This window comes from Gavialis gangeticus, unplaced genomic scaffold (assembly GCF_001723915.1).
Source record: "Gavialis gangeticus isolate Ggan-Ray unplaced genomic scaffold, GavGan_comp1, whole genome shotgun sequence".
In the NCBI taxonomy this organism is placed as follows: Eukaryota; Metazoa; Chordata; order Crocodylia; family Gavialidae; genus Gavialis; species Gavialis gangeticus.
This window is the reverse complement of record NW_017729024.1, coordinates 98,255,438-98,277,676: the sequence shown is the minus strand read 5'-3', so window position 1 is coordinate 98,277,676 and position 22,239 is coordinate 98,255,438. Positions and strand designations below refer to the sequence as shown.

The window sequence follows — 22,239 nt, the reverse complement described above, 5'->3', positions numbered from 1 at the left end:
ACCATCATTATGTCAAGTCCACTTGGTGAAAACATATTAGGAGGTTATCCTCAGCAGTTGCTTCTGAGACCTGGAACTCCTTTCCTCTTGAGGCTTGCCAGTCTGAGCCTGGTCATTTTTCAGGAACACTGCAAGCTTTTGGGCAAGTATTTAGCAAACAAAGTTAAGATGAGATTTTTTTAATGGCTCTCTCTCTCAATTTGGTGTACTAGGGTGCCTATACACACCACAGGGTTTAATCCTCATTAAATTAAATAGGTTTATAAATTTAAAACTTGTTTATTTTGAAGTGTTGCATCAGCGTTTGCATACACTAGGTTTTTAAAACTAATTAAGCCCAGTCCCTGGCTGGTGCTGCAGGAAACCAGAACAGTCCAGCACTGCCCCCCTGGCCCAAGGCCTCCCACCCCATGCCTATGTCCTGCCACACAGCTTTGGGAGCAGAGGGCTGACAAAAAAGCTGATGCAACTCAAAAGCAGAAGCAATTCAAAGGGGTGAACTACAAAAAAGTCACACCACCATCTGGTGGACAAAGAGGCTTATTACATATCTTTGAGTGCCTTTGTGTTTGCACACAATGAATCCATGGATGCTATGCTTTAATTTGTGGCAAGCCAAACTAAAGTACATCAGAGGAGTTTTACTTTAATGTTCTACAAAGACTTTTAAAGTATCCGGAAAACCTACCTGTGAAAACAGTCATGCTGTTGCAGCACAAGATAGGGCAAAAAATGTTGTGCATACAAATGCCCCTAGTTGCCCTTTTCAATTGTTCTGCTCTCAGTTGCCCTAAGCCTTTGTTGGGAAGAGCAGCATATAAATAACATTAATTAATTCTGAAGTCAGTTAATCTGAGCGCACATTAAAAAGACTGGATAATTCTATTGTCAGTGTCATCCTAAATAAAGGCAGGTTGCCTGCCCCAAAACAATTACTTTATACTGAAAACTTTTGCAACCTTCACTCTTGAACTTCTCTCTGTTTTGGAAGACTGAACTACCCCAGGAGGCATCAGGAGATACTGGGACTTTTTCCACAGTTCTGTTTTTCCTTCAAGCTCCAGCATGGCCTAGGGCTACCATTTTTGGGTGATGAGTATTGAACACTTTTATGTAATAATAAGATTTCAGCTGCTAACCACTTCTGTTGGAAGTAATTATAAACACCAAATCACTGTGTCACATACACTTTTCCAATGGGGACCACAAACTCTGGTTTCCCATTGTGCACCTACAAATTTAGAAAACACTTAAATAACACAATGTGTACCCTGAAGATATGAAGAGAGATATTTTCCCATTTCAGCTACTGATATGTAGACTATGCATACTGAAATCTGGTCCATAATTCTCACGTGGAACTTACAGCCCAATTGACTTCTGCCTTCTAGCCTACAAAACCACTAGAAAATCCCATGTCTCGCTATCCCTTCTAGTTTTCAGTAGGCACATCTACATGTACGCTTTAATGTGCAGGAGCTTATTTTACTGTGCATTAAAGTGTCATGTCAAAAACTGTGCTAATATACTAATGCACAGTAAAAATAGGCTGCTGTACATTAAGTCTGACTAAAAAAGCATGCACTTTTCCTACTGAGCGGTAGGGCAGCCTAATGCGCATTTGTTTAGTACTTCACACTAGGTGACTAAATTTAATGTGCATTAGCAAAAGTGCATTAATGAATGTGTAGGTGCACCAATGAATATGTAGATGCACCCTCCCAGGTGCCATGCCCCTGCATTGTCTCCTAAAGTCACTAAAAGAGTGCACCATAAAACAATGAACATCACTAATGTGACAGGCCAGTAGGGGGCACTCCTACACTGAGCCAACGACCTCGCTGTGCCCCACTAATAATAAAGCTTTGGATGCTTCCCCAGGGGCACCAACTTCTGGCTGACCCCCTTCCTGGAACACATCTGCACGCCTGGGGTATAACTGCCGCCACCTGGACTTAGGTTTCTGTCTGGGCCCTGTGCCACCTGGAATACACAGGCCCTGTAAACCATGGGATCTTGGAATGCTTCTATTAGCCTGAGGCATAAAAAGTAGCCTCCTTTAATCAGGTGAGCCAAGAGAGCAAAAAGGGCATATCCAAACCCTCTCCTGCATGTACCTCAAGGCTTGCTAATGGATAACTTTATTGGGTAGGGAGAGCATAGGCTTGGAGAGAGGTACAAGTCAGAGAAGTATCAACAGAATAGCCCAGAGCAAACAGAACCATCCTGATAGCCATTTAAGACACTTCTAGGTTACTGTAAACTACATTTTTAGTTAAGTTTCTGGTAATTTACTCACTTCCAGATACTGAGTATGAGAGAGGGCTTCAGAGGCATATGCTGTGCCATGTGCGTCTTAGAAAATGTCCTCTCTTCGTCCTGGAGGGGACCTCTTAAATAGCCCTTCTGACCTCACCTGCTAGCTCCAATCAAAGCCAAGTATTGTTTTAGATCAACCAACCAATTTGAAAAGCATCACACCTAAACCGGGACTGAAGCCCCTGCCTCCAGGTCATGAGCTCAGAGCTCAAACCATAAAGAAGGACAAATTCCCTCCCTCATACCTGCTGTCGGTCACATACACTGTAATGTGGGGCAACTAGGTTGGCAGACAGGTGAAAGGACAAAGAGAAAGGAAAAAGGAAACCAAAAAACCAAAAAAGGGGAGGCAAGAATGGAGTTCTTTCACAACTAACATCCACATACTTTCCAACAAGAAAACTTAATCAGGGATGTGAAGTCAGAATTACTTCGGAAATCTTAAATATTAGAACTATTTGCATTAATCTGTTCTCATATATTGCGAATGACAAGACCCTAATTCTTTTATTTATATTAAAATATTATACATTTCATGGGATGCCAGGAATTATTTGTTCTCATAACCATATTTATTTGGTACACGATGACCTATGATATTGTTAGTCTTTTTTAAAGGATCTAGTGGTTTTTGAGTATGTGTGAGTAAAAATTCAATTTTTTTTTGTTTTGTTATCAAGGCATCTGTTTGAATCAAAAAATATTCCCTGACAGAAGCTACTACAGAACTGCTTACTCCATGTGATCATTAAATCATTGTAGCTGGTCACTGAGACCCAGCTACATTTAAGATGATTTTAAGATGTATTTAAGATGTTTAACTTCCAGTGATATCTGTGGCAGTTAGGTACCTAAACACATTTGTGGATCTGGATCTTAGTGCATGTTGGGAACTAGGTTAATTATGCTCTTCATTATAATAATCTGGATTAAAAGGCTTTGAGTAGCAGATGTGTTAATTTTTTTCATTTTGATTTTGGGGTTTATTAAAGGACCATGCAATGCTGAATGTAGTAAAGTAGGGTGCGATGGGCCAGGACCGGACCACTGTACTGACTGTCTGCATTACTACTACAAATCTAAAAACAATACACGGTAAGACAGAAAAATACAATCTTTAAAAACTTTGCTTTCTGTCTGTCCTAACATCACTCTTGTTTTCCCTTACTACAAGCTATAAATCCTCTCTTACTGTTAATCTATTTGATAGTTTGCATCAGAGTTAAATTTCTATTAAGAATTTAATATGCATCCTTCAAATACCTTTCCCTGATTACTTATCTATTACCTGCATATTCATTTTAAAAAAAACACACAAAAACAAAAGTATTCTAATAGGACAGCTCATCAGGATGAGATGTAGAGTTGTGATTACCTGATGAGTACAATGACCCAATAGATGCTGGGAAAAAATTGTTGGCTGCAATGTTTGTGAGGATTACCTTTGTATAAATCCTTGGATAAATAGAGAAGTGATACTGAGTGGGTGCTTGAAGTGGCACTGAGTGGGTCCTTAGTGGGCCTAAAGGATACCTGTTTTATGTTGCCACTGACTGCCTTCTCTTCCCTGCATGATGTAGGATCTGTGTTCCAAACTGCCCACCTGGTCACTACACTGCAGACAAAAAACGCTGCAAAAAGTGCTCACCCAATTGTGAAACCTGTATTGGAAGCCATAGTGACCAGTGCGTGACCTGTAAATCTGGCTACTACTTGAATGAAGAAACCAATACCTGCATTACCAACTGCCCAGATGGGTTTTACCTGGATAAGAGTTAGTATTCTCTACTGCTTACAGCTTTGAGCTACAGAATTTGATCTGGGTGATTCTGGAATTGGAGGAAGATGGTTTTAAAAAGGAAAAATATATTTTGATACCCTTATCTCAGTTCTAAATATAACTCCTTTATATAAAATTGTTAGGGCATCAGGTATCTGCCCCAAAACGAATCTGTTTTGATTATTAGCTTTTGAAAATCATGTTTAGCACTACAGGGGAAAATCCCACCTTTTCTCTTCATAGCTGGGAGTAGACACAGCAGATCACACACTAGCCACACCACACGAGTAAAGCTGTCTTGCTAACAGAGTGGGGTAGCTCAGGGCAGCCAGGTGTGTAAAGGGAACATGTGGAGAACAGCACTTTACTGCAGCCCCAAAAAGGAGTAATATGCATCTTCCCCCCAGTACATTATACAGTTCCCTCCACCCCAAGTGTCACCCAAGGCCGTCTTGCTTCTGGTACCATAGTGAACTAGTGAATACAAGGCAACTAGAAAAGCATCCTGTTTTGGTACTGCATTAGTGTGTTAAAAACGCAGAGGTTCTCCCTTCATCTTTCCCCACTGACCCATCCATTCAACAAACCGCAAAATTAATTTATAAGGTGATTGAAACTTTTTTTTGATAGACTTTAACTATCTCCCATAAAGCAATTACCAAAACACCATAACATACACTGCCATGTGGGAGATCTGCCTTAAATTTCCACCTCTGGATTACCAGGTGGGTCACCCAAATTTAATTCCAAGATGAGGCATTACTTAAATACATATTTAGCTTTAAACATGTACCTAAATCTTATTTACGTCAATGGGACTTAGACACATGCTTGAAAATATCTGTGTGCCTAAGAGCTTAATTGGAAACCAGTTCTATTAGCTTTCCGTGCTGTGAAGAAGTATGCTCATTCCCATAGTAGAAACAGGCACTGGCTTCCTTTCTTCCATTTACATAATATAAAAACTATGAATTAATATTCAACTCCTCTAATTGATCAAGGGGCAGGATAGGTGAGAACTGAAGGTTGGAGGGATTCTCATTTGTTGGATAGATACATGATACAGCATCTCAGTGGGTAGGAAGTACGAGTGGGAAGCGAAATATGGCCTCTTCAGGGCTGACAACTGGAGTGGAGGGACCCTCAGAGATGGAAAAGTGATTTGCAAAGTAGTGTGTAACTTGAGTTAGGTAAGAACAGAAAAAGTTCCAGTCTTAATGTCTGAGGGTTAGTCAGTCAGGAAAGGCTGTTTGTTTATAAGAACTAAAACACAGTTATTACATAACAAAAAGACAGACTTAGGTTGGATATTAGGAACAATTTTCTAACTATGAGGGTGAGTAAGCACAGGAGCAGATTGCTCAGAGAGACTGTGGAGTCTCCATTATTACAAAATTTTTAGTGCAGGTTAGATAAACATTTGCCTAGGGTGGTTTACGCAGGCATATTACTCCTCTTTAAGGACTAGATAATCTTCTGAGTTCCTTCCCAGCCCCATTTTTGATGATTCTATGTTTAAAAGATTAATAACTTGTTTGGAGTTGATTTAGATTTTTTTCCATTTATATGAAAAGATTATGTAAGTTGGTAATAAAAACAATTAATTTAAATAAGCGTGTTACTGTAAGAGTTCTTTTCACAGTTTCACTCAAAGGAAGAGGAAATCATTTTAAATATTTAGAAGCCACTCAAATCACTTGGTGCTTGATGGGGAAGATTAATATATAAGCAGCACTTTCACTATTTAATTTTATTCTTGTTTTCTACTCCCATTGCTAATGTCAAGAAATAAAAGCAATAAGGATTGGAACATATCCATGTAATTTTATTAAACATAATTGACCAGGGCTTTCTGAGCTGCTTTTCTTTTTTTTTTTCCTTTGTAGATAAGATTGTTTGCCGAAAATGCAGTGAGAACTGCAAGACATGTGTTGAATTCCAAACCTGCACAGAATGCAGACATGGCCTAAGGTAAGGAAATGGTTGATTTCATTGAAAACAATAGCTGAAGAGGCTTTTCAGTCTATGGACATGCATCAAAGATAGTTACATAACATTACTATTTAACCTTGACTGGACCTCCATTTATGTGTTCCATTGCTGTTTATGTTGTAATATAATATTTTTGTGCCACTATATGGCATCTTGTATGACAGTGGATTAAAAAAAATCTCATTTAGTGCAGGTAAAATGAAAGCTGTAGCCATATGAAAGCTAGGTTCTTCACTTTTTTGACCTCCAGTGTGACAGTCGAGCATTATTTTAAAAGTAGAATTGGTGAATCATATTAATCCTTCTGATTCATTTCTGTGATAGTTAGAAACTATTTTCTTATCTTTATTGTGTCTCTTCAGACATCCAATCATTCACTTATCTTAAGTGCTTCAGGCTCAGTTCCATTACGATACAGTGCACACACATATTAAAACAGCAGTGGATATTTTTTCCTCGTAGGGGGACTTAATCTTTCCTGAAACTGATAGGTAAAATCCATAAAGGAGTAGCACGCATTTCAAGCTGCTTTCTGAATGAGTGACCTTTTGATCCAAACAGAGAAGGTCAAAAATCTTACTGAGTTTGTAAGGGATTGTACTCTGCATGTACTCCACAAAAATATGTGAAGTCAGAATTCCAGATCTGTGGCTTTTTCAGGGTAAGGATTGTCTGTGATTGTTTTGCCACTGAACGTGTACCTCATGTCAAAAAAGAATCCATTTTATTCATTTATTAAAAACTGTGTTGTTGTTCATTTCCTTGGCTGTCAGCAGCATGGTTTCTTGTGCACTCCTAGCTTCTTATGTATGCACTGCATTTTTTCAGCCACCTTCATTGCTCCAATAATGTGTTTTTATACTCATTAAAAATGGCCCTGCCTAAGAAGGAAATTTAAAAGATCTAAAAGAAAGGCACAAAATCAAGTCAGGTCCTTGGATCATTTAAACTCTCTGTAAAATTAGGTGGTAATTAACTGTAAATTAATGCTTGTAGAACATGATGAGTTCCTCTGTAAGTAGTTGTTTGTATAACTGCATTCTCTTATATCAGCCCCTGGGAAAATTATTGGGGGGGGATGGGGGGAACGTGAAAATTTTTTCACCATTTCAAGGTTGGGTTTTGTTTGTTTTTTTTACGTACTGCCTTTTACAATTTTTGACAGGCTTAATAACAACATGTAAGCCTGGTCAAATTGCTACAGCACCAGTGTTTCCAAAAAGCACAAGCTGGTGAACTCAGGCAAAAATCAAATTCACAAAACCCAAAATTCATTCTAGTTATGGCACACAGCATAGCAGAAGACACAGTATCTAACAGCTTTCATGGAGAATAAAAACAAAAATAGGCCTCATGAGCTGGCTTGAAATCCCTGCCAAGAAATGTATGCAGCAGCATTAGCACCACTGAAAGAAAGAAGGCCAGTGTTGATTCTTTGTTAGGAGAGAATAAGACTCTCATAGGAAAAACTCCAGAGGTGAAAAGAAGCCAAATCTCATTCTGTTGTAGGCAGCGGGACAGGCAATTCTCTTTCAAGGATCAAGTGAAACCAATCCTAGAATAGAATGTCTCAAGGCAGATTTTTCTGAAAGAGTACCTGGACTACAGTTGCCTATTTTTCTTACAATAGCCAATCCAAATAGTAATATTCCGCATAATCATTTAGCAGCATCTTCTAACTCTGGATCCTGATTTCAGACCCTTCCAAATTTCATTTGGGTCGAGATATTTTATTTAGACAATTATGGGGTTAAATCCTGGCAGAAGCTGAGTGCCTTCAAATACCCATTGACTTTTTTGGAAGCTCAAAGTTCGCCTCTCTTCCTAGCACTGGATCCTTTACAGGGATTTTAAATTTCCAGTCTCTAGGGAGGTAGTTCTGACCACACTTTGAATTGAAGAACTCTTTGGCATGTAAGGGAGGTTGCGTGTTTGTTTTGAAATTATTATTTGGCCAAAGATGACGACTTTCTGGAAGATGAAGTTAACAGTCGAAGAATATAATTTACATTGAGGAGGAACATAGTCTAAGTCTATGAGTGTGAAAGCACAGTGCATGCTCAGGAGATTCAGACCTCAGTGCTTCAGACATGTTTGTTGGCAGAGTGACCTAGTGACTCGAGCACTGGCTGGGAGCTTGAGAGACCTGGGTTGTATTTCTGTTATTGGCCTCTCTTATTCAGTGATCTTAGAAAAGTCATTTCAGCCTCTTTGCGTCTCAGAGGCTACTCGCCTGTGAAAAGGGCATAATGATATACTGACTTATTTTGCAAAGCACTTTGAGCTCAATGGATTAAAAAAAACACACTTTGATAAAAGCTAGGTGTTATAATTTTTGGATGAGTTACTTCAGCAAAAAATTTCAAATGCAAGTACCTACAGTATCATGTGCAGAGGTGCAAAGGCCATTGAACTCAGTCTGTAAAATGAGAATGACAAACAACCATCTCTGTCATCCTGGGCTAGAAAGCGCTTCAGAATTGCAAAGCATTTTTAGAAATGTAATGAAGTTAGATGAAAGCTTAGATTCTGTGGAAGACAGCAAGTGTCAAAAATGCCTAGCTAATAATGGGCTTAGAACAGTCTTCTTATGTTGCATTTAAAGCATAAACAGGTGCTTATAGAGGGTCATGGAAATGTGATTCATTATGGCTCTGCTTTTTCCTTTGGTACTTGCTGCTATACTATCCCTCAATACTGCCTGTAGACACATTAGCTCAGGCTGCAATCCTGACTAATCCCCTGGATAATACAGAGCTGGTAGTGGGATAGAAAATCTCAAAGGAAAAATCATGCTGCAACAAGGCAAAGTGGTGATTTTCTTTACTCTGAATTTATGCTTTGCCAATTATGTAACATGCTACGAGGGGGCAGCACTGAACTATATGATTTCCTAGAGAAGCATAAAGCCTTAGTATTAAATTCCATTGACTATATATTGCTGCAGTGATTTAAGCCCCAAGACAAATTCTAATCACTTAAAATTGGCATTCTTCTTCGCTTTTTGTCCTATCTAATGAGTGTTATGAGCCGATAAACAGTTATTCCAGTCCTCCATAGATGTAAAAATATTTGTTGCATTTAAGTTCATAATGAACTTTGGAAGGTGGAAGGGCCAGGAGAAGAAAGCTGTATAAAATGACCAAAAGATATGGTTATTGTAGTCCTTTTATTAACCCAAAATTAAATTTAAAAAATTCCCCACAACCATAATAGGTTTAGAGTTGACCGCTGTCCTTGCTGTCAGTTGGAGAGTGTTTAATAACCCTTTTCTTTTCTTTTTCATCTTTTTCACTAGTTTACATGGATCCAGATGTGCAATCCGCTGTGAAGATGGAAAGTTTCACAGTGGCAGGGAATGTGAACCTTGTCACCGTTCCTGCGCCACATGTGCAGGTACCTCACTGACATTTGACTTCATCGTTTTGTTCCCTTGCATTCAATTTCATTTTATTACATCATATTTCCAAATACAGAATGATAAGTGCCTTGTAAATGAAAATCATAAGCCATGAAATTTCCTTAGTATAGCTGAGAGTAAGGTAGGCTTCTTCTAGCTGGAATAAAAAGATGAGCCTTTTATATTAATTTTCACTAGCTTTCTTTGCCTATAATAGAATTTATCATAATTTGTGTGAGGACCTGGGTTTTCTTCTTCCTCGTTGGAAGCAAGACAACAGAGTTTAGAAATAGTGATATTTTTTCCTCAAGAAACTATGGCATAAATTTGTACTATAACTACATCTTTGTCTGCTTGGAGTTGCAGTTACCAGTATATATATGCAAAGGTGTAAGGCACATAATTTCCAATAAGCCGATACCTCACCACACTTAGAAATGGTGTCTGCCTGGTGTTAGCCTATAACTCAGAATGTGCCAAATGTGTTCCAGTGTATATTATCTTGGCTTTTAAAGGTGCTGGAATAGATGCTTGCATAAACTGCACTGACGGTTATTTTCTGGAGGATGGGAGATGTGTGCAAAGCTGTAGTACTGGTTATTACCTTGATCATTCTCTGGAAGATACATTCAAAAACTGCAAAAGGTAAGCTATGTTCTTCAAAGACGATATTATATTTTAGTGTTTTTTAAGCAAGCATCTAAATATTTAGTGCCATTCTGTGTAAGTGGGAGTAAATAATTATACAGTTCAAGAACTTTAAAATAAGTAAGGATTCTGATAAACAAGAAAACAGTCTGATAAGTAAAATTAGGGAAGAAGGTTAGAATTTTTATTGTGAATATAATATTTATACTAGGATTTTTTTTAGGTCTGTTTCAGTTTCTTCTGCTTTTTAAAAGAAATTAAGATGTTATTCCAAAATTTGAAGTTAGACATAAAAATAAGTTATAGAGGGACTGTCCAAAGTAATATTAGGTTTTTCCAAACAATTCAATGGCCACTTATAAGGATCATTTAGTTTCTTGGCTACACAATGATCTTAGCCCACAAAAGGTTGAGAAGCAATCATATTAGAATACTGTACAACCACAACTGATCTATAAATACTACTATAGATTTGCAGATACTTGGTGGACAAAGCTAGCTAAGTTTGGAAGGGACCTCAGATCATCTAGTCTAACTGCTCAAAGCAGGACAATCCCCAACTAAATCATCCCAGCCAAGGCTTTGTCAAGCCAGGTCTTAAAAATCTCCAAGGATAGAGAATCCACAACTTCTCTGGGTAAAAGCTGTTCTAGTGTTTTACTACCCTCCTAGTGAGAAAGATTTCCCTAATATATAACCTAAACTTCCCTTGCTGCAACTTGATACCAGTCTCCTATGAAGTGCTGTATGTTCATCCATTTCCCTATGCATTTTTATCCAGTATATGGATGCATAATATATTTTTAAGCTTTGCTGATGAATTCTACCTGTGGTACATAGGTTCAAAAGTTCAGAAGCTTACAGTTACTCCATGAGACAACATGAAAAATATGCAAGACACTGTGAGACAATAGAATGGAAAATCTTGTCATTGGTTAAATGGCCATGATGTTAATTTCTAGCCTTTTCTTTAAGATGTGATGCCAGCTGTTTGAATTGCAATGGGCAAGGAGACAAAAACTGTACAAGTTGTCCAAGTGGCTATATCTTAGATGCAGGTGTCTGTGTAGCTGGAACAGTCTGTAAGGACGGTGAGTATTATAACTCTTCTCGAAAAAGCCACTCAATTTCTTGTCACCAAAATTAACTTTGTAACTTCCGTGTATTTTCGTTTGGTTTTTTTCAACATACATTTGCTCTCCTAAACTAATACTATTTCATGCTAACACATAACTTGAATTCATTTTGTTCTTTGCAACCCTTCCTTTATCTCAGCTTTAGCCTGCTATATCTACCGATTGTGTAATGGTTGTTGCTTTAGAATTGCTTTAATGTAAATATCTTCATGCACCGTCAACAGAAAAATTAAGAAAAGCTTTCTTAACATTAGTTAAATAATGTGAAAGGATGGCAAGGGGAAAGTAGAGATCATTTCAAAAAGATCTTACCATCTTAGATGTTCCGTCAGGTCATTGTTGATTTATACATGATTATTCTTAACATATATTTTCAGTTTTATTATTAATTATTTAAGGTCTCATAGGTATATTTAGAGATAAAGAGAATGTGGTCCTTGCCCTGATAAACTTATAATCTAAGTTAATTGTAGATGTAAATCAAAATTCAACAAGTAATATCATTCCAGAACAGAAGCCAAGTGTTACATATAGTGGAACAGATACATGGCAAGCCAAATATAGTAAAAGCTAATGGTAACTCAGTGGCCAGTCTAGCTCACACCAAAGCTAATATGTTTTGCTATTCAGTGAGACAGAGAAGGATTCAGCCCATGGCACTTGTGTGCATTCACAGTTCTTGTTACCTCCTTGCTCTTCCAGAACAGGCTGTCCAGTCTAGAGTCACGACTGTTACAGATGCTTAAGAAAATCAGTCAAAATGTACCAAAAAACTAAGTGTCCATTACCACAGATGTCAGGAAAAATGTCATAAGGCCTAATTATCCCAGAAGGACTTGGATAAACGCAGTGAAAACCAAATTAAAAGGTGCAAACACAATAACCTCTGTTATCAGCAATGTATTTCAGTACCAGGGTTTGCTATACCATTTGAGTCTTGAGTGTCTTGGACTAAATTTGTCCTCATTTACATCCATGCAACCTCAACAACCTCAATGACTCTAGTGAGTTTGAACATATAGGTGGCACTGAGGGCAGTTTCCATGGATCACTGCTAATGCTGACCTAAAAGGCACTCAGGCAAAGCAAATTTACATTAGAAACACTCATCTGTGTGAATATGATTATAGCATCCTCTCACTTTCTGTGACAGTTTCACACTTTCAGCCTTTTTGTGAAAAACACTATATAAACTGTAAGTGTTTCCCTCTGTACACTTGTGTAAATAAAATTCATGTCTGTGGCTGAACATACAAGATGACGTAAGACTAACATCCATAGAAGTAACATGAATTCATCTTTTACTGCCACATGACTCAATCCTGCAAGGAGCTGGGAACTCAGAGGAGGATCTGAGCAACCTCCTCCCATAAAAGTCAACAGGGATTTAAGGTGTTCAACATCGGGTAGGTCTAGTCTATTTTCATTATAACATTCTGGGAAGATAAAGGGCAGTAAAGGAATGTTGTTTATAATTTGTAAAAGAGAGGAGGGCCTTAGTTCACTGGCTGACAGTTGAGCATTGCAAGGTCACTTTTCAGGTTTATACCATAGACTTTGAATTTGTTTGGAATATTTGATTCTTTTCCTGTGATTTGACTGTTGTATCCTTTTGATTCATGATGACTCAGAAAAAATCCTTTTCTGTTTTTATCACTGTTTTCTAATTATTCTCTTTCCAATCTTTTTTTTTCCTTTTTACAAATGGATACCAATCACTTCCTGTTGGACCACCCAATATTTCCTCTTGAAAAAAAAATGCTGTTGACTGAAATTCCTTTTGATGGACCAAATTTCCTACCTGTTACCTGCTACTGAATGGTCTCTTCCATCAAATCTACCTGTCTGACCAATTAAACCTTCCTCCATTGCACACCATGCTCTTCAAATCTTCAACTTCCCTCCTTCTTTTATCGCTGACCTCCGGAAGCAACGGAAGAATCTTGGGCCGAGGGAGGATTCTGTACGTTAGTGAAAAAGAACAATCTGTGTCAACGGAAAGTACTTCACCAACTTTGTTGCAAAACATGTACACAGAAGGGGTGAACTGGCACCTCTCAGAGTCCTCTTGCTCCTGTAGACTTCTAGATTAATCCATATTATTGAAAAAAAACAAAACAAAAAAAACAAAAAAAAAAAGTAAGCCACCTCTTTTTCTCTCTCTCTCCTCTTTGCCTGGGGAGATGGTGAACTGTTTGTTGGAACTTAAACGGAAAAACTACAACACACCTACCTTTCATAACTGGGTGTTTAGTGCTAAGCATCCAGGATCACAAAGTCAGTATTGTGTGACCAAAGCATTTGATGCCAAAATTAACATTAAAGTAATGATTTGATTTCCTGTCAACCTTTAGGATTATTCCTGTTTTTGAAGGTCCTTTATTCTTCCCTATTTTCTGCTTGTTTCCCCTTCAAGATGTTTAAAGAGTGTTTCAAGAATACAACACACGTTTACATGGATTAAAAAACAAAACAAAACAAAACAAAAATATTTGCATCAGTCTTTTTTGTGCTTATATATTAATAGTCAGGGGGAACTTAAGGAAACCAGTTCCTGAGGGAATCAGAAACATCTTTAGCTGCAGGACTATGTTCTGCATCCTTTGTATCAATATTTAACAAATTTAAAAAGTGGTCAATTCCGCGCACATTTCTTGTTACATTGTGTGCTGGTTTTTGCATCACACAGTATGTATATACATTTTGCATAAAATATTTTTTCTTTCAGCCTGATAGATCTGGTCACTAGATAGTTAGCTTTTTAACAGATATTCTGGGATTTCATTTCTTTTTTAAATTGTAAAAGCTATATCAAATAATAATTACATAACACTTAAGTTTTGATGAGGGCATTCTTCCTGTTACAAACACATTTTTCTAATTCTGTTTTTTTCCCTATAACCAAGTAATTTGTTCCCTTCATGACTGAAGTGCACAGGTAACATTATTAAGTATTATTTGTAGAATAGTGTTATTTTGTCACTATAAGAAATAGGGGGTCTGGGCCTACAAGTACGTACCACTAGTCCATACTAATACATGGCTGTTAATGACTGTATCCACTAGTTCACTGGGCAGATTCAACTCTTGGGGTAACATTGTTTTGGTCAATAAATGTAAATTGATGGATTAGTCTGGATACTTTGGGTATGGGGGAGAGGGGTTGTGTGTCATATTGTCCAGTTTGTCATCCCAAGCCTGAATATGTTTCTAGCCAACAATGGTGGAAACTTGAGAAGGAGTGTACTCCACTTAGCAGCTGCTGGAGTTGCTTTAGTTAACTCCAATCTAAGTATGAAGAAATTGGGCCCTGTATTTACTAAATACACTTTTGTCAATCCAATTGTTCACTAAATGTATTTTCTATGCTCCTGTCAACATATAATTTGACATCCATTCAGTTAGGAAGAATAGCTTATTACATTTCAAATACACTAGGATTTTTTTTTGGGGGGGGGCAAGGGGGGAAACAGTAAAACAAAGATTCTTTCTGTTCAGAATCATCTGTGTGGGACCATCTGTGGCACGTAAATGGGAAAACGAATTACATTTATAAACATATAAATGGGAGAAAATGTGAGGAATTCTAGACTCATCTTTTTGAAATACAAATGGCTGTCCTTTTGCAAACAAATGTACCAGTACCTGGAAAAACAGTATGCTCCTCTTACCAGAGAGCAGCTGAATTTTTATAGCAGACATCAAGTTCTGTATGACAGGGAAGGACCTGTGAAGTTCTTCTGGTGCCCAGTAAACTTTTTTGCTAAGGATTCAAAGTTACAACAACTTTATTTGTACTAGTTTAACTACTAGTCTGTTACTGCCTCATTTCTTGACATAACATTATTAACTAGAACATAATGCTTTCAAAGTTTAAGTTAATATTATATATATTATATATAAATATATATATATATTCATAATTGAGATATAATTATGTAATGGATTGTAAAGAATTTGTTTCAATACTTACAAATGCCTCTAACACTATTATAGAGAAGAAATTAATATGTTTTCTTTTTAAAATACTGACACCTTGTTAAATCCAAATTCATTTTTACTGAAAAATACTGTACATGTGTAAAATGTTCAGTTGTTATTTGTAAAATAGGGTAGTTCTGTTGTAATTGATACTGGCCAAAATCAATGTTATTCCATATTTTATTTTTTCTATTAAATTAACCTAAGTTCCTGTTCCTTTGGTCTGGAAAAACATGTTGATAACCCAATTGTAAAATATCTCTCTTGAAGGGCAAACATAGCCTTGCTGTTAAAAAAGGCTGATACCAAGTATAAGTGATTGAAACACAGGGAGGGGTTTCTTTTTCTTGTGTTTTAAATTAAATACATTGAATTTTTAAATGCAGTGGTATTTATCATGATAGAAACAACCGTGTCTGAATCCTAATGAAGAATAGCTTTAACGTTTTAAAATCACAACAGATTCATCATTAGATCCATTTCTTATATAATGGGTGGATCTATACATCACCATAGCGATGCCCTATTTCACCATATGATGCACTATGGCAACATAGCGATTATGTGAGAGTACACATGATCAGCCGCTACATTGCTGTAGTACTACACTCCCCCACTGTAGCATGTCGCTACAGTGACGTAGCAGCAAAATTTAACTGTACGCCATGCACAAAGCGCAGTACAGGCAATTACTGTGCCATGTTTTAGCACTTCCAAAGGGAAGTACTAAAGTACGGTGACATGTAGGCATTAAAGTCCACATGGCTCAAGCGCAGTCCACTGCAGGATCAGAGCTTTATGGGTACTTAATGGTACCCTGGCTGACTATCTTTGGTTAAAATTGCTATTGTATGGAGATTTAATTGCCTTCTCATGGTGTGTTCAGATTCAGCGTTCAGCCATTTGGGGAAGGTTGTATATTTGCTGTCCAAATAGAGGATGTCTATAGAATTACTTTTCATCCAGTTCTGTTCAGTTCTGATTGCTAGCACCAAGTTCACATGAAAAATAAAGATCATCAAACCTGGGCTCCTTGCTGCTCCTGGGAGGGTACATATCTGTTATAGTATATGCACCCAACAAGCTGGTTTAATTGTGTTACAGAAAGAATTCACCCTCTACTCCCTGTCCTGCTGTTTTGTTCCCATCTATGTAAGGGAGGGACATAACAAGGGAGCAGATAGCAAGGGAAAAGTATGCCTTGTATATCTACCTCCTTGCATCAGCATGCAGTCCAAACTATAATGTGACCTAAACATTAGATGGTGGTGTTTGAAGAACTGCACTCTGTTTCCATGTTCACCTTTGTTATTGGAATAATTGCTGGACATTCTGCCACATTGCATTGCTTCCATTCTCAACATCCTGTCCTCTGGGTGCATATCATATAAACAAATATGATTATACCACTCTCCAAACAGGTTTGTTCCAGAGTAAGAATGGTAGGCAAAATTTCAACCATGATTACACAAGGTGTCATTTTAAAAAAAAAGGAATCCATTTCTTCTTTTTCTGTAAGGGATTACAAGCTTGACCCCTTTTCTGCTTCTGTTTTACTACTTCACGAACCCATCCAAATTATTTTCCTAAGCAACAAAGGACACTGGTAAGTGGAACAAATGGTTGTAAAAGGATCTGAAAATGAGGCTGCATCCACAGCACACTGTGTTCAGCTGTGCCCATGGACCTAATTTTAGGTTTGGTTTATTTCTACAGTTTTGTCTACTAACATATTCTCTCTTTCTGCAAGTTTTTACAAGTTGCCTCTCTTTGAGGAGACATGTCTTATAACATTTTTTTCCTGCGAGATCTTTGAGAACATGGCAAATTTATCTTGGGAATTGTACCTTCTCAGATCTTGACAAATATTTCTTCTGCTGAATGCGCCATATACTAGCATGTCTGCCACTGTTTGCTACTACAGGTAGTGGGATTCGGCAACCCCTCCATATCAATAAACCCACATGCAGATTGACTAAACCAAGTCTTTCCATCTATAAACCAAGCTGAAGTTGACCAAGTTAATCCTCATAATAAAAATACCAGCAGGGGCTAGTATTTTACATTTCAGTGGCCGTGTAGACTAATTAGCTGCAGAGTAATGCATCACCCTCTACACATGCAATGGTATTAGGCCAGAGTAAACTAATTTACACCACTATAAGATAGTAGTGTCAGGGACAGTACTATTTTAGGCCAGAGTAATTTACTGCAATTGAATGCATGTTTAGATACTGACCACGAATGTAAATTGCACCTGGTGAGCCCAGCCAGTTGGGGGTCAGGCTCCTGCCTGCCACCTAGCCAACACAGCTCCACACTTCAGCGCCCTCATACCCCAATGAGCCCTTGTGCTGCCTAGCGCTGCCACCCAAACCATGGGGCTGAGCAGCCCTGGCATAAACTGCTCTGTCCTGGCTCAAATTGCCGCTGTCCCAGGTGCACACATAGATGCTGCATCTGGGCATAGTTTACTCTTGCTCAAAGTGCTCCGGACTTTATTGTTCTGAATTAATTGCATGCATAGATGCACCCAGTGGGTACTACTTGATGTAGCCCTTTCATATTTAACAAACTGTATGATGCTAAGGTGGTTGTTATAAACTGTCAAGGTTCTTCCAAGGCTTTTACAGTGATTTCAATTCTGGTCACATGCATGAGCCAGTGCTTTTATCTGTGCTGCAATCTACTGAGCAATGATCCATTAGTATGTCCTATATTTACATTGTGTCTGCCCATTTTTCATACCATTGATACACAGTAGGCAGAGAAATAGGAAAAGTTTTGCCACAAGAGCTGGTCCAAAAATTTCACTCACAAAAACTTAATTAAAACAATTACGTTTTTAAAACATTTTTCATCCAAATGTAACATTACCAAAAGAGTCCATAGCATTGTAACTCAAATCACTCTTAAAATAAACAACCTTTTTTTCATTCTGTAAACACTGAGGGAGCTGACAAATGAGGAAAAAGAGAAAAAAACAGCGCTTTACTGGAAGATGAATTGCATCAGTTTGATCCATTCCCCAGCATCTATATAGAGTGGGACTTTTTGGCACTTTTAAATCAGTAGTTAGGTATTAGATAAAAGCGCCAAAAAGCCCCACTGAAGCGCAGAAGCTATACAGATGCCAGGCAAGCTGGATCAAACTGTCTTAACTCCCGTTTGGGACAGGCAGTGTGCTCAGTGCGCAGGTGCACCAAGCTGAAAATAAATGCTGAGGGAGGGGGGATTTCCGTGTCTGTAAGCAGCCTGTTTTCAGCAACAAAATCAGTAGATCCAAATTTTTAATAATGATTTTAAAAGGGCTGACAAATACTTTGTTAAAAGCAACATGAATAACTGAGTTCATTTTGAACACTGTAAAACAGAAACAGCTTTGTAATTTCATGTTTTTTAAAATCATATATTGTATTTTGACCAGCTCCATTTGCTACCTACCAAAAATGTAAGGTTCCTTTATCCTGTCTGCTCTGTGTGAATAGGAAGGATTCCCTTTCCTACTCTTATTTTGTTGTAATATAGCACATACAACTTATCTAGAAAATATGCCTTCATAATGGGTCGAGGATCTGGCTCTTAGAGTTATATCCAGACATATAGTGTGCATGTCATAGTCAACAACAAACTTTATAATGGCAGATATAGCTACATCTCTATTCCCCACTTCTGCATTGGCCAGTACAGCAAAATTTGTGCCTACTTATGCCCCAGAATATTCCAGTTATACTCATGAATCTTGCTCATGGATGTGCAGAGTGTAGCACAAATACCTGCAAAATCAATTCAAGAATTAGTTACATATAAATTGTGGTTACCAAAATCCTAGGTGTTTATCTGTGGTTTGCTAAAATGATACTTATGACCTAGGGAAGAAGTGAAGTTTCACTCCTGCTACATGAAATTAAGCAAATGGAGAGAATATCCTAGGCCTATTCAGTCAACAGCAAATGGGGCATCTTCATGTATTTCCCTGGGGATTTGTTTGTTTGCCTGTTTCATCCTGTTGTTTGTTCCGAATTTCTCCTGTGCTCACTACCAGAGCTGGAAGAGGCCAGGTATAGAATAATGAGACACTCATTATTATTAATGTATCACTATTTTGCAGATTACAGGATGGATTTTTGAAGGTTTAGGGGGAAAACAGCATCACATTTCAAGGCAAATTAAACTATCCCATCACAAAACACAGTAGATTTCTCTGCTTTATGGCAATATAAAATATATTTAACAATCCATCTTCCCAATCAGATGGCAGGTGAGAGGCTAAAACTTTGACAAGTTGTGAATGTTTACTTCCCATAGGAGAATTAATGGCTTCATTATGCAAGCCGAGAAAAGCACTGAACACTCACTGAAGCTTGAACTCCTACTGCGATTTAGTGGCAATTCAGGCAATAGCATACATGTGTTCCCCTCCAGATTATCCCTGACATGCCAATGGCACTGCCCATTCTTCCCAATGGACTATAGATGACAAGAAATAATGAGTAAAAACACTGCCTGTGCTTGTGCAGGGCATTTTTTCTAAGATAAATTATGCTTTATGAAATTACTGGAGCCAAAAACCAAATAATATTCCTGTCCACTATAAAACTTTTACTACTTGTAGGACTGGACTATACTATATTTGAAGCATGCTGACAGCTTTTAAACACAACCAGCCAGGCCCCCAAACACAGCTTACCTAAGCAACTGGTTTTATGGCCTGATTTTTCTCTGAGAACCCCAGTAGCTAAACTGCAGCAAACCCTCCCTCTCTCCCCGCTCCTCACCCCCAACTCCCTGTATCTTATGGTAATCGGTGCAGCATTGCTATTCTGCCTATTCCCCCACTAAGGAACTTGCATGTGGCTATTAGAAGACCATATGGATCAGATCATCATGAAGAATGATGCTAGCAGCAATCAGATGTTACCTGAGTTAGTGCTGCAATGTTTTTATCTGTAGTGAAACCAGGGACCCTGTGAGTTTTTGAACAAGGATCTGATCTCAGGTTCACTGATATAAAACCATTAACGTCCCTGAAGATTTGCATTGGTGTACCAGAACTGAGAAGACAATCAAGTAATTGAGTCTTTTATGAAGCAGGATTAGAAACACGGTGGACTTCAACTATTTCTTTCACTGCAGAGAAGATAACCAAAATTCTTGTTTTGGAGCAGATTTCATGAAATTTAACATTCTATAGAGATTATAATTCTTGTATTTATTCTTATGGTTAGTTGAGCATTCAGTGTCTCTCTGACAAATTGGTCAGTTGATGATATCCTTGCACTCACAAAGATTATGGTTTCACATCCAAAACAACACTGTGAATTCTTAGAGTGATGCCATCTTTGAAACCATCTACCTCATTACATTGAGGTAGTTCCTATTCCCCTCTGAGGGCTTTCGAGAGGCCATACATGGCCTTTGGAACTTTTTTGGGTAGGTTAGGTCAAAACTTCAGTGTTTTGGCAAAATGTACCTAACTCAATTAAACAAATCAAAACCATCATTCTCTCTAAGACCTGCATCACGTATTCTTGCGGGGTAGGGTAGTACACTAATACTCAACAGATAAAATACAACATGGATGAAGATGAACTGTGGTAACCCAAGTGGTATTACTATACTGAGATGGCAAGAAAGTCTTTGTGTTGCTAGAACAGTTTCAAAGCTTGTGGAGAAATTTAAGTTCCTCTCAGAAAATTCTTCCTAAAAACTTTCCTCCTGGCTCTGGCCCATGACTTTTTTATTCTCAAGCATAGAATTAATACATATTACAATCCCAGTTATACTAAGAACTTTACAGAGTTGTGAATCTATCTGGGTATCTTTACCAGTGTGGAAACATGATCTGGTCAAGTGATTTCACTGAATTAGGTGCTACCATTTTGTAGTGGATTCTTGAAAAATGCAATTAGATTTCTTTAGTGACACGGCCTGAATTGATTTTAAACTGAATATCTTTGTAAGGCTAGGCACAGGTATTGCATTTGTCCCTGGACAAGTTGTGACAACGTTTGTCCTGCAACAGAAATATCTTGGGATTGGCATATGTACATGTCACCCTTCTAATCAATGTTTAGTGAGTGGCTGAATGCTCTGCTGCTTTTCTGCTGTTGATTCAATGATGCAGTCCCAAGATAACCATTCAGATGCACTTTGCAATGTCCCAGGATAAACTGTTAGTACTTCTTATCCCATAAATCTGTTCAGGATTTATCCCAGGGCAATCAACATGAACAAATGTGACGTCTGTTTGTAGCCTCAGAGCTTTCATGCCTAAGACTCTACATATAAATATACCCTTCTGGCTTAATTATTTAGACCTTTTTTATAGGCATAAGCTAAAGCAGGTTTACACACATGCAGTATAAACCACCATTCAAAACCAAGAGTCACAGGCTTCACAGACAGCTTTTGTTACACTTCTGCACAGCACAGGACTCCCTATCCATTTCAGCTCCTGTCCTGTCCACTTACTGTACACCCAATGATTCCCCAGTAATTTGTACACCTTTCTGATGGGCTTCTTATACCATGTATAGCTGCTTCACTATAGGTAATCCCACACATTGTAGTCTAAGATGCAAGAGGAAGTAACATATGGTGTATGGGAGAGTAGGATTGGCTTTCCCCACAGAACTCCTGAGAATATCAGTTCTCTTTCATTTCACAGATATATACTTTTGCTATTATAAAAGTGCAGCATATGTACCAATGTGACCCCCACCAGTTGGGACCCCCTGCTCTGTTGGGAACTCCCTATGCAGCTAAATGACCTCTCTTACTCTGAAGACCCCTCCCTGCCTCCCACCTCAGTCAAAACCATTCAGTTACCTCCTTTTGAGAAGGCAGTAATAGAATAATCAGCAAACTAAGTACTTGGCAACTTGGTACTATGGATCTATTCCAATACCTTTATCATTTCTAACATCTTTGTCATCCAATTTATTGGTAGGGACAAAACTAGCAGAGCATTATATGGAGCA

General features: G+C 38.1%; 1 protein-coding gene across 2 annotated transcripts in view; it reads left to right on the top strand.

Annotated features, from left to right (window-relative positions):
* PCSK5 (proprotein convertase subtilisin/kexin type 5) overlaps window positions 1-22,239 on the top strand; it is a 461,635-nt gene that overhangs the window by 315,971 nt on the left and 123,425 nt on the right. The window contains exons 15-21 of one of the 2 annotated variants that reach the window (XM_019517437.1): window positions 3,312-3,414; window positions 3,900-4,093; window positions 5,986-6,070; window positions 9,390-9,487; window positions 10,007-10,136; window positions 11,115-11,230; window positions 13,206-15,471. In XM_019517437.1, the coding sequence (XP_019372982.1) occupies window positions 3,312-3,414; window positions 3,900-4,093; window positions 5,986-6,070; window positions 9,390-9,487; window positions 10,007-10,136; window positions 11,115-11,230; window positions 13,206-13,321 (842 nt within the window). In that variant the 3' untranslated portion in view covers window positions 13,322-15,471. Of the gene's footprint in view, window positions 1-3,311; window positions 3,415-3,899; window positions 4,094-5,985; window positions 6,071-9,389; window positions 9,488-10,006; window positions 10,137-11,114; window positions 11,231-13,205; window positions 15,472-22,239 lie in introns of those variants that run through there. The other variant, XM_019517436.1, reaches the window with a different exon arrangement.